Here is a 13,218-nt window from a genome sequence, read left to right on the forward strand (position 1 = left end):
GGGAGGACTCGAGGTGATCCTCATCCTATGCAGAGACTGTGCTATGAGGCTGGAGTGAAGCCAGTGAAGGGCGGCGGGACAGTCTGCTCTGGGGCTGCAGAGGAGAGGGGTCTGACCCCAGCCCTGTCATGCCACTCAGGAAACTCAAATGCTGCCTTTGTTTACTCTGAATCAGCAGATCAATATTGTATTTTGTCTGGACTACAGAGCAGCATCCTTCCCTTCAAGATGCCCTCTTGACAGTTTGCTTGCTGCTTAGGCCTGCTACGACCTGCCAGTACAAGGCTGTAATGCATTCAGTCATGGAGCTCATGCAAGGGAGGATGACATCAAACCAGCCTCATCACAACCTTCCCTTCTAGAAGGATCACAAGCTCCTAACGGATCAGCTGGAGCTGTAGTCCCTTCCCCATGTGCTCCTGTGCTACACACAACATGCTGACACTGCAGAGCCTGCTCTCTGCTGATCTTGTCCACACCTGGACACACGTGGTCAGCACTGTCCACCACATTCTGCATCCTGTCCATCTGTACATCCCAGAACATGATTTCATAGCAATTTTTAGGGGCCTGTTTCTTTGCAATGGTGAAGAGTAATTGCATAGAAGCTAACAGAGACCTCCACAAAGCTCTCCATGGCCAGTAATGACCCTTCCACCGAGCCTGTGAGCGGGCTCCTGGGCAAAGGGGTGAGTGATAAGAACAAATGCCAAGTGCTTGTATTTACATGGGCAAAACATGGAAGGCCATGGATTTGTTATACTGAGCCCTGAGTGTGGGCTGTTCTTAAGCTTTCAGCCAGAATACAGAGTTTTCTGTGACAAGAACTGTGGCTGTGAAAGTCCACTTATCATCTAGATATGAACTAGACTTGGAAACTGATGTAAATGCAACGGTTCTTTACCTCTGGTTTGAGGGAGTGTGAGAACCTGGGTGTGAGCGAGGAGCCTCGGCGAAGGTGCTGCCCAAAAGAACCCCGACAGAGCCAACATCTTAGGTTGAATTGAATTAAAAATTTTAATGGCTAAATGACATTGATAGTCTGAAAAGATGAATGAGTAACATATATTGGAAATGAGATTACAAGTGTAACTGGAGGAGGCCGATGCCAGCTCTGTGCCGCAGCATCTCAGAGAAGGTCGCCGTGGAGAGCGCAAGACATCCTCACAGCACCAGCGCTTCCCTGCTCCACTCTTTGGCCAGGGGTACAAGAAGTTGTAATAAACTGAGATGCAAGAGGCTTTACGTTCTCCTCAGGAGACTGTGGTGCAGCTGTGGTGCAGCGTGCGGGCCGCAGGCGAGAGGCTTGGCTCCCCGCTCGGCTCGGTCACCACTCGGCTCCCCGCTCAGCTCGGCTCCTCTTTGGGCTGGGAAATGCAAATATCCACGCACAAAAATAGACTTTAAAAAAATAAACCCTCCTTTGAGCACTGTATTTGTGACAAGAAATGTACAGGTCAGGTCCTCTTCCATAAAAAAGCATCATCAAAAAGAACTTGTGCCAGTTTTGTATTAAAAGGCCTATAGAAATCTCTGAGGATCGCCTTGGTTGCCGGCAGCATGGGTCCCAGGTTCCTGTCTTCGGGCCGCCTGGTGTTGGATGCAGGACTCTTTGTGATCAGAGCTTCTTGCTTCTCGCTCAGCGGTCCTGTGGACAAGGAGAACATTGCCTTCAAAGAGTTCACCCCAAGTGACAGTTCTGCCTCCAGTTCTGGAGCCCCTATTACAAGAGGGATGTGGAGGTGCTGGAAGGTGTCCAGAGCAGGGCCAGGAGGATGAGCAGAGGGCTGGAGCACCTCTCCTGTGAGGACAGACTGAAGGGGTTGGGGCTGTTCAGTCTGCAGAAGAGAAGGCTCCCAGGTGACCTCATTGTGGCCTTCCAGTATCTGAAGGGGGCTACAGGAAGGCTGGGGAGGGACTGCTCAGGATCTCAGGGAGTGATAGAACTAGGGGGAATGGAATGAAGCTGGAGGTGGGGAGATTCAGGCTGGAGGTGAGGAGGAAGTTCTTCCCCATGAGAGTGGTCAAGCCCTGGAATGGGTTGTCCAGGGAGGTGGTTGGGGCCCTGTCCCTGGGGGTGTTTAAGGCCAGGCTGGATGAGGCTCTGTCCAGCCTGATCTAGTGTGGGGTGTCCCTGCCCATGGCAGGGGGGTTGGAACTAGATGATCCTTGTGGTCCCTTCCAACCCTGACTGATTCTATGAAGTGCCCATGCTGAGGGAAACAAGCCACCAAACCAAGAGGTTTGCCAGGGGATGACAAATGGGATTTGTGTTAGCAGCCATGATGCTTCAGAATATCGCACATGGGCTTTGATGAGCCAACACAGAAACACATTGATTAGCAAACACAGAAACACATTGATTAGTAATCACAGAAATAAGAAGCTTTCCTTTCACATTAACTAACCATTCCTGCTACAAGCAGCAGAAATAATTTTGCAGGGAAAAACAATTGTTTTCAGACAGCAGTGCTGCCAGTGACTGGCATCCCTGTCCCTTCTGGAGACACAGCCGTTTCAGCCTCTGATTTCATTTCATGCTGCAAGTCATCTAACACTTGGTAGAGACTCCACAAGCTTCACTCATGTAAGCCCTGTCTATGTTTGTTTGGAGGCTGGGATCAGAGTGGAACACAGGCAGAGTATGCCACTGCTCCAGGAGGAGATGTAAGCCCCTGGCACATAGATGTGGCACTTGGGGACATGCCTCAGCAGTGACCTGGCAGTGCTGGGTTAACAGCTAGACTTGATGGTTGTAAAGGTCTCTTCCAACCAAAACAAGTCAATTATTCTCTGATTCCATGTACTTGAGCAAGACAAAACACCCACAGACTTTTCCAGCATAAACCACATTCAAGAAGGGGATGCCAAGCTCTTCATCTGTTCAGTCTGCTGCACTCAAACTTCCTCATCATCCAGTGTTTGGGCCAGACAGGCTCTTTTGCAGCCACATTTGCATCCTCTCGCTACTGTCAGATCAACGTTGGGCAACATTTGTGTCTGCCAGCCTTTCTCTGACAATCAGCAACAAATGTCTCAATCAGCACAGCAAAACCACAATTTCCTCCTCCTCCCTGGCTAGAAGCACAACCCTCACGATCAGATGGGGGGTTGGATCTGCACCAGGGGAGCACTTCAGTCTGTTCAAACTCTGCAGGACATCTCTTGCACCTGTATAAGCTCATGATAAGCACTTCTGGCTGCCTGCAGAAGCAGGGCTGCCTTCCCTGGGGTAAGATACATCCCTGCCTTCGGAATGGCTGTGATATTTTTTCTTGGTATAGTCTTAGCAAGGTCCTCTCCCACCAGTCTTTCCCAGTTTTGATTGACTCCAGGCACCAAGATCCATGCATCTGTCAAGACAAATTCCCATGTCTGTCCCTTAATAAAGCACAAATGACCCTGCAGAAGGACAACCAGGACTTCAGCACCTCTCTCAAAGCAGCCAGGGGACACCTACCCAGATCCAAGAACTGGAACACCATCTGCATGGTGTACCTCATGTTTGAAGCGTGGTCCTCCAAGCGAAGAACGAGGATCTGATCTTTGTCAAACACTGTGAGCCAGTCCAAAAGATACACAACATAGAGTCCCACCTGGAGCCTCACCTGCAGCACAAAACCAGAGCAAAATTCATTCACCTGGCAACACCCCTAGCAGTAACAAACCAACACTCGCCTCTGTCCCCTGGGCAGAATCCCAAATGTCTGCTGCTGATGAGCCACAAGAAGACAAGAGCTGAACACTGTCTGTTCTCCCTCTGGTTTTCAGTGCAGCTTAGGGAAATCTTTGCAAAGGGCCTTCCTGCTGCTTAGGGATGGCCTTTCACCAGCAGCTTGGCTATGCACTGGCTTGCTTCCACCCCTCTGCTGCACAGTGCTGCACTCGGCATGCAAGTGCTGCACAGAGACAACAACCTACAGAAGGATGTTCGAAATGACCCAGGCCTCATGGAGACACTGAGAGCTCTCATCCCCTGGGTGAACAGCAGTGGAAGGGAATGTGACTGTCTTTTTAGCAGGGCCTGTTGCAACAGAGCAAGGGCTAACAGTTTTAAGCTAAAGGAGGGAGATTTAGATAGAAGGAAGACAACTTTTGTCACTGAGGGTGGTGCAACACTGGCCCAGGTTGCCCAGAGGTGGGAGATGTCTCATCCCTAGAAACATTCCAGGTCAGGTGGGATGGGGCTCTGAGCAGCCTGCTCTGGTTGAGGATGTCCCTGCTGACTGCAGGGGGCTGGACTAGACCTTTAAAGCTCCATTTCAGTCTAAAACATTCTATGACTTCATGTTCTATGCTAGGTCCTGCTGCCTGCTTCAGGTCACAAGGCTGCTTATCTCACTTTGAGTATCAGCTGCACCAGATCACACTGCTATAAGCGGTGCAAATGGCCTGATTCCATGGCAGGAATTAGATTTGGTGTATTTGCTTGTATCATCTGATTGCAATAATGAGCTCTAGATGTAAGCTGCAGTAGCAGTGACTGCTAGACAGCATTAATGGGGCACTGTCTGAGCACAGGAGGAGAGCACCAGGCGGCATTAGAACACAGATGTGCAAAGGCAGACTTTCAGCCTGTCCTGACCTCATCCCTGTTTTCCTTCCCTCCTCAATTTTACATCACAAGCTGAAACATAAAAAGGGCAGGGTGGTGTTCTTAAGAGTCCAACCATGCTTATAAAATGTTTTCCAAATCCCTTTGGGCTCAGAAGAGAGGAACATGAATCCCAACTCATACACATCTTTCATCAAAGAGCCTTCACTCCTGCAAGCACATCGCAGCAGAGCCCATCAGGCCAGACAACGGCAGCCTCCTTTGCTTCTTGCCTGACCCACACTGACACATCAGTTCCAGCCAAACAGTTTGAATGATTGCCAAGGCATTCTTTTGATGATGACAAAGCCTTTGCTTTGCAGGAGATGTCCATCAGCGCTGCTCATGGCTATGACATCTCTCTCCTTTCAGGGAGACATTAACAAACGGCAAACATTCTTCTGGCATAGTCACATCATCAGCAACCTCATGAGCTCAGCAGGGGAAATAACCCCAACCCTCTCAATACAGCACACCATGCACATCACAGACTTCAGAAGCTTGGCTGAAGAAGCAGCTACAGAAGGCCACTGAGGAGCACAGGTCACATTTTTTGTTTTATGGTGAACACCTGCTTTGGCTCCCTGCAATGAGGCATCCTCTCGTTGGTGCCCAAAGCATCTTCTTCAGAGGGACAACAAATGAAGGTTGGTTCTGCACCCTGAGGACAAGGATCAGAAGAAAATCTTTCCTTCTGATTCCCTCTCTGCCTTTCCCTACAATGGAAGAAGTGCACTTGTGTGAGCAGAGGGCTAGAAAAGACTGGAACTGCCCAGGAGCAGCTCTTGTCTGTGGAGGTCCTGGAGGCCATCACCAAAGAGCGGCAGCTCCAGTGCAGTAGCCACAGCAAGCAGGAGCAATGTCCTCCTTGCCCTGCCCCTGCAGGACCCTAGCCTGTGCAATATGGTCTCTGGTGGCTGTTTTATTGAGTGGAGAAGGCAATAACTTCACCCTGGAGACAAAGGAGGGAACTCTGAGTCCTTCACAGCCTGAGCAAATAAAGAAGGATTAAATGGTGCACTGGCCAGATGTGACACTTTCAGTCAATCTCTGTCATATTTTCTTCCCCTCTTCAAGCAAAATTGGAAGCCAGTTCTACACTAAAAATATGAATTCTGGGATACCAAACCTGTACACTCAGCATGCCCCTGCCAGCAGTTTCTGATGGGCACAACTGAAATAACATTTAAAATGTGCTATTATTGGTGGCCTTTCCTCGAGAAGGAATACATCATCGACTCTGATTTTGAGACAACTTTACCCCACAAAGACCCTCACCAGAGCTGCTTTTGGAGAGATGTGCAAAGGATGGAGAGAAAAAAAAGCTTCCAGCTGTAACCTTCCCTAAATGTGCTCCCCGCAGGCTCCCCCGGGCACAGCTGCTGGCGTCCAGCTGAGCGGGCAGCCGAGCCCCGCCAGCAGCTCGCAGGTAGACCGACATCATCCGCCTTCCCAAGGGAGCTTGTGTGCACTGCGGGTTGGAAGGGGAAGGAGCTGGCCTGAGGCAGCGCCGGGGAGCAGGGGCCGAGGCGCGGTGGATACGCACGGGCATGGCGTTGTTGAGGCTGTTGTTGTAGACGCAGGCTCGCAGGGAGGAATCCAGCACGCAGCTTTCAAACAGCTGCAGGGACTCCGACACCTTCTCGTGGAAGTCTTCTGCAGACTTGTTGGCACTTGCAAAGTAGAGATAATCGGAGTACAGCCTGGAAGGAGAGCCGGGAGGTGAGCGGCAGAGGGACAAGGCAGCTTTATTTACACGACAGTGGGCACCGAGGGGCACGGCGGCTCCTGCGGGACGTTACCGTCTCTGTCCGCTCTGAGGAGTTCAGACACCCTGCCACCCTCTGCAGCATCCACCGGCCGCACACCCTCCCCACTTCCCCGTCCGGCACCCCTTGGGAACCGGCCCCCAGCAGTTGTGCAAGCCAGTCTCTCTTCTTCCTGCAGGAAACTGTTCAGATGTGTCACCTATGAGCAGCAGAACTGATCTCAGCTGTCCCTGCTGCCCCTCTGTCTGTGGTGCTCCTCTCAGAAGCTGAAAGATGACTTCAGAGCCACCAGAGGAGCGGAACAGGTTAGGAGGAGTGATTGTTAATATGATTACCAAGCTGGCTACCACAGGAGCAGGCAAGAGCCCACATTTCCTATCTTTTTTCCAGGTACCTCCAGTCCTGTGTTGACTTTCTATTACAAACTTTTAATCTACAGCACCCCAGCTCTTGGGTTGTTTAAGCTGAAACAGTACAGCTGGGTGACTGACCCACCTACGATCTGCAGTGCTGCAGTCTCCAAGCACAGATGTGGTGCTGTGGTGCCTAGGGGCTGGGGCTAGCACCAGCCTTGGTAGAGCTAGGGAATGGTTGGGCCTGGTGGCCTCAGAGGGCTTTTACAACCCAAATGATTCTGTGGTTCCACAAGCAATGCCACCTGCACTTTGAGGGCATCAGGACGTGGGCCCATGAATGCCTGCAGCTGGCAGGCCAGCAGAGCCCCTGCACCAGCTGCTGCAGGAAGCAACAGCCACCAGCAAGAGCAATCTCCCTAAGTCACAGCAGGGAAGCCTCCCCTCACAGCACGTTTTTAGCAGTGTTTACAGTTGCTTACTATAACTCAAAATAAATCTTAATTGAAATGCCTTTGGGGGTGGTGTTGGTGACACAACCCAAACCTACAGGCCGGTAGAGGATCTGCTTCAGCACTGACCCCTGGAAGCTTGGTTAAACTTCTTCAAGGTGGTTTAGCCCCAGCCTTGGTAGAGGCAGGGAGTGTCTGGACTCAATGACCTCTAAGGGCTTTTCCAACCAATACAACTCCATGATCCTATGCTCCTAAGTTAAATATGGTTCAAAGAGACCAAGAGAATGCTCTTCCATGGCATAAACACCACATCTGCTGACACAGGAACGCTGCTTACACTGAGGCTTAGACACCATGACCAGAACCCCAACAGCACTGCAGGATTTTGGAGACATCTTCACAGTACAGCTTGCAGCACAGCTCTCACACACCCACAGCAGCCACCTCTGGAGAACATTCCTGAAGTCCTAAACATCCTTCAGCCTCTGTCAAAAGGCACAGGTGTCCAAGACAGGATCTTAAACCCCCTGCTTTATTTAGGTTTCACTTTACTGCTGCACTAACCTTTGCTATTCCACTTACTTCATTTATTTTTTAACTTCCCTAGATTTCCACAGGTACTTAAAAATTCATCATTTAATTTAGCAAGTGTAGGCCCTAATCCAGCAGAGCACTTAAGCCCAGGAGCAGCCCCCCTGCACTCATTACTTATGGCAGTGTTTTGCAAGAGCAGGACTCAAATGCCCATGTGAAAGAAATGAAGACTCCCTACTCCTCTAAGGTGGGAGAAAAGAGATTCCTTTGTGTCAGGTTGCTTTTAACTTGGTGGGCGTTTGTTTTGTGAGGTTTTTAACACATCTTATTAACAGGAAAGTGAAGATGAGAAAAGAGAATAGAAAGGGGAAAAAAAAGCCAACCTGTCCTGGGCTGATCCCCAGCAGTGTGGGCAGCAGGGGCAGGGAGGGGATTTTGCCCCTCTGATTCACTCTGCTGAGACCCCCCCTGCAGAGCTGGGGCAGCTCTGGAGCCCTCAGCACAGCAGACAGGGACCCGCTGGAGCAGGGCCAGAGGAGGCCACAGCAATGCTGGCAGGGCTGGAAGCCCTCTGCTGTGAGGCCAGGCTGGGGAGTTGGGCTGGGTCAGCCTGGAGGGGAGAAGGCTGCAGAGAGAGCTTGTGGTGGCCTTGCAGTGCTTAAAGCTTACAGGAAGGCTGGGGAGGGACTCTGCCAGGGAAGGAGCTGGGGAGAAGCTAAGGCACAAAGGCAGCCAACATCAGCTAAGTTAGGGCACACAGCAGTAGCCCCTGGCTGCAGCAAAGTGCCTACAGCAACAGCACTTGGGCTTGCCCAGCTTGTCCCAGGGATGGCAGCACAGACTGCTCCTGGAAGAGCAGGGAATGAGCTTCTTGCCAGCAGACATTACATACAGCATGGGCCTGTCTGCACCTTGATTTAAAGGGTTTGATATGAGCATTTCTGACCATCCATTAAAACAACTGCATCGTGCTGACATCTTGTGGGAAACCACACTCTTGAGGAGAAGCTCTCTGCAGGGCAGGCAAGAGTTTCTGTTTCTTTCAGGCTGTGTTTAATTCTGGAGACATCTGGCTGAAAATAAACCCTCTGCTGATTAGGATTTCAGCTGCTCTGGCTGCCTGAAGTGGCTCCCCTCAACTGTGAGCTGTTACACCCATGTCATTCACACTCACCACCACAAACCTTGCTGCCCTCCAAAGATACCCTGCTGCAGGACAGACCTTAGCCTGTGCAGCTTAAGTCAGCCTCTGTCCCAGACCCTGTGCAGCATCCACCACTTCTTGGCAGGAGGGGAAAGGGGTGGGGAGGCGGGGGAGTTCTTTTGCTCTCACACTAGACCCATAACAGCTACTCCAAGGCAAATGCTCCAATGCCCTGCACCACCCAGGAGCTCCATTACCCTCCAACGTTTGATGGAGCTGCCCAGGCTGCCCCTGCTGCCACAGCTGCTTTTGCTCCTGCAGTTCAGACAAGCTATCAGCAACAGGGGCACAGGAAATCATAAACAGAAGGAAACCAATTAATTCTAAATACAGTAAGGGAATGGAGCTGACTTTTTGCCACCAGCATTAAAGCTGGCAAAGAGCTACAACCCCATTACAGAGGGTGGTTAAACCAGTCAGGGAATTGGTCAGTAATTTACATGAGGAAGCCACTTCAGCCAGCTCTCTCCCATAAAATCACCATCTGTTAGCTCCTGAGGTCAGGAGTGCCGTTAAAAGTGAGAGCTGTATTTACTGATGCTTCACAGCTCTGCCTCTCACCAGCAGCCATGTCCTGCCCAGGAAGGGAAGCTGCATCCCTCCCCTCCCACTGCCCAGTCTCCCTGGAGAGCTGCTAGGCAGAGGGGTACAGGCTGCCTGCACCAACACCCCATGCCTGCCCCTCTCCCAGTGCCTGAGCTCACCCTGGCACCTGGATTCCTCTCTCCTGTTTCCTGGGTGCTTCTTGGCTTTGTTAACACAGGCTTGTTGGAGAGGGTACAGAGGAGGCCATAGAAGGGATCAAGAGGCTAGAAGCCCTCTGCTGTGAGGCCAGGCTGAGAGCTGGGCATGTTCAGCCTGGAGAGGGGAAACAACTTTTCAGTACAAAGGAAATCAGGAAGGCCAAGGACGATCTGCTGTGCTCAACACCACTGCCTAGGGAAACCTGATGTGAGAGTTGCACCAGAGACCAGGAGATGTGGTGCTGCTGGCCAGTTTAGTGGTGACCTAGGAGTGCCGAGTTAGAGGTTGGAATTCCTGACCTTAGAGGCCTCTTCAAACCAAAATGGTTTTATGGTTCTGTGATTTGCTGACTTTGGAGCTGTTTGCAATCTTCTAATCCTTTTGAACAAGATGCCTCTTGAAGACATAGAGAGGAGCTGAAGCACCTCACAGGGCCTGTAGCTGCAGTGCCATTCTCAGCCCAATGAGCCCTCCCCAGGGCCTTAGCTCAGGCAATGGACATGCATGCTTTTCCCCCAGGGAGCTCATGGCGCTTGCAGTGGCACTCTCACTCCCACGCCCCTCTTTGAAACACTATCACAATTCCCTGAGCCACAGCGCACAGAGCAAGGCCCTGGGCAGCTCCCATCACAAGCCAGCCTCATGTCACATGCAGCGGAACACTCAGGTGTGTGCAAGAGAGTGACTGAAGCCCCTGCAGCCAGAGAGCGTTCTCGTGCACTTCACAGCGCGTTCCTGGCTCACCTTTCAACAGGGTCTCTCAGCATGATGATGAGTTTGGCATTTGGTTGGAAGGCATGGATGAAATCCTGGATTAAGAAGGGAGGTTCTCCTTCAGTGCTGTTGTCATAAAAAAAAATCCAAGCGTTGTTGTCCCACATGGTCGAGGCGCTGGCCTCCCCTGCAAGGGAAAAGCATCCCTGCTGGTTACTCATTGCATTCTTGGCACTGCAGGCGGGCTGAAACCTGCTGCAGGCTGATTAAAACTGACTCTATTCATGTCCACAGACCTCAGTTCTTGCACAGTGGCCTGGCTAACGCTCCCCACAGCCAGAGCAGCCACACTGCCTTGTACCTTTGTGCCTCTAGTCATGGCTGAGGCATGCTTGATGTAGTTCCACCTGAAATATTCCTGTCCACTAAACACATTGCTTCCTCTCAGTGGTTAGCAGCTGCCAATCTATTTGACCTGGTCTGGAATGGACTGCTCAGGGTTTGGCTCACACTCCAGCAAGGAGGCAGGAGCTTGTGGCTGCCTAAGACCTGTCATCTCTGTAGCACCCCCAGGTTTTGATGCTCCTCATCTCAGAGTAGGGACTTGGGAAGCATTTGTCCAATCTGACACAAACTAAAGCAAGAAGCAGAACCCACCCCTCCAGTGGATGAGGAGATTGAGAACATGGACAGGAGAGTTGGTGAGCACATGAGAAACCTCTAACCACTGAACTGTGTCACTCCAGTTTGAAATGTCCCCTCTGGAGAATTATCCATTGATCTGATCAGTGAAGGGGGTCTTATCAATGCTTATAAATATCCTAAAGCTGTGTGCCAAGAGGATGGGGCCAGACTCTTTCCAGAGATGAGACAGGCACAAACTAGAACCTAGGAGGTTCCTCCTGAATGGGAGCAAAAAAATTCTTTTGTGTGAGGGTGCTGGAGCCCTGGAGCAGGCTGCCCAGAGAGGATCACAGAATCACAGGTTCACAGGATGCTAGGGGCTGGAAGGGACATCGAAGGCTCCTCCAGTCCAAATCCCCTGCCAGAGCAGGATCACCCAGGGCAGGTCACACAGGAACACAGCCAGGTGGACTGGGGAGTCTCCTTCTCTGGAGAGCTTCCAAAGGCCCCATGCCATTGTGATCCTGGGCAAGCTGCTGTGGGTGCCCTGCTTTAGCAGGGGGTTGGAATGGGTGACTCCAGAGGTCTCTTTCAGGCCCCACCATGCTGGGATCCTGTGATCAGAGCTTTTTTATATAACTACAGTCGTTCATCTAGATTAAGACACAGTTGGTAATTAGACCAGTGGTTTCTAGAATAAGGCCAGGTTCTGATGTCCTTAGCTCCTGAGGAAGCTTCCCCTGAGTGTGATGCTGCTGGGAGAAACACAGTCACTCCTGTCTGTCCAGAGCAGGGTGCATGATGCTTCAGCTGCCAAGCGAGTGACCTGATAGGGTGTCTGGGGCAACCTTCCCCACCTTTTAAAGCATGCTGGCATTTAACTGCCACACAACCCTTTAATAAAACACACACAGAGGCTTTGGGGAAAATTCCACTCTTTGGCAGCCTAATGAGAGTTAATTCTTGTTAATGAGGTTATTCAAATCAAAAGGAATGTGATGAAAAATAATCATGTTGCAGGCTTATAGACTCACACATGATTGCACTTTTCTTTCCCTCTCTCCTGGGAAAATTCAATGAGGATTTAAAAGGCTTGTCAAAACATCCCAAGGAAAAGGTATGGGCTCAAAACTGAGCTGAGCATAATGTGAGTCACTAATAAAGTCTGGGAGCTGGGAAACACATTCATCTTCTGGCATCTCCATTTGCCTCTCCTCAGGAGGAGATCAGGTCCAGTGAGCAGCGCTGGGTGTTCACCATAGCTCTGCTTTCCCATTCTAAATTGATTAGCCAAAGCACTGCCTAATCATGGGTGGGCTTTGGCTTGTCAATTAAAACTCAATTAGCCCAGCCCTCATGTGGGCCAAGTAGAAACACAAAAGCCTACATGCAGGCCAAGAGGTGAGCTGCAGCACAAGCACCTCACGCAGCGAGTGCTGCGCTGTCAGCAGGTGGAATGATGCTACTGGGGAGCAGCACTTGCATGCACAGTGCACTTCAGGCACGAGATCCACCTTGGAAAGTCACTGCTGCAGCTCTGCAACAGGAACAGCTAAGCTTCCACTGCTTCCTCAAGCAGTTTGTCTAAACCATGCCGAAGATTAAAGTCTGTGACTTCCTCAGGCCATCTATTCCTGGAACTGGTCTGCTCATCAATTCCATCTGCTCAGAACAGAGTTGCTGATCTTCCTTCACGTTTCTCTGCTCTGTAGACCTCTGATCATATTTGATGCTCTGTTGGATTTATTCCGATTAGCTCACATATGGTGACCAAACCTAAGAGGATCTGCTTACACCTGTGCTACCTGCACTAAGATAGATCAATGCATTAACACCTCAATGGGCAGACTCTCCCAGAATCACAGGCCAGGCAATGCCACAGGAATTGCTCCAGCTGCATCAGTTGGCACCACCAGAACTCTTCAAGGAGTGTCAAGGCACACAACCAAGTCAAACTACAGTGTCACAGGGACTCCAAGTGCTGCTCCAATGCACTCAGTCCAGGATAGCCTGGGTGCAAGAAGGCAAAGCTTCCCAGAACAAGATGATTGCCTAGAATGAAGCTGGGGGGGATTAAATTAAAATAAGTAATCCTGGGCTCTGAAGACTCTTTTAATTTTGTGAAGCAGCCAGAAACATTCCTGATGATCTGGCAGTGTTCTTGTCTGGTTGCTAATCCAGAGTCAGTATCTGCAGAGGGAAGCAGCTGTCCCGAGAATGAGATACG

General features: G+C 50.8%; 1 protein-coding gene across 4 annotated transcripts in view; it reads right to left on the reverse strand.

The window, feature by feature from the left end:
- Positions 1–993: 993 nt before the first annotated feature.
- The window catches only part of CHST15 (carbohydrate sulfotransferase 15), a 50,928-nt gene continuing 38,703 nt past the window's right edge, over positions 994–13,218 (reverse strand). For 3 of the 4 annotated variants that reach the window (XM_068140472.1, XM_068140470.1, XM_068140469.1), the window contains exons 5-8: positions 10,398–10,554; positions 6,141–6,297; positions 3,461–3,608; positions 994–1,648 (exon numbers count right to left, since the gene is read on the reverse strand). In XM_068140472.1, coding sequence (XP_067996573.1) covers positions 1,458–1,648; positions 3,461–3,608; positions 6,141–6,297; positions 10,398–10,554 — 653 coding nt within the window. In that variant the 3' untranslated portion in view covers positions 994–1,457. The remainder of the gene's footprint in view (positions 1,649–3,460; positions 3,609–6,140; positions 6,298–10,397; positions 10,555–13,218) is intronic. The other variant, XM_068140473.1, reaches the window with a different exon arrangement.

This window comes from Melanerpes formicivorus, unplaced genomic scaffold (assembly GCF_026170545.1).
Source record: "Melanerpes formicivorus ecotype bairdi unplaced genomic scaffold, bMelFor1.0.p_v2 SCAF_6, whole genome shotgun sequence".
Lineage (NCBI taxonomy): Eukaryota > Metazoa > Chordata > Aves > Piciformes > Picidae > Melanerpes > Melanerpes formicivorus.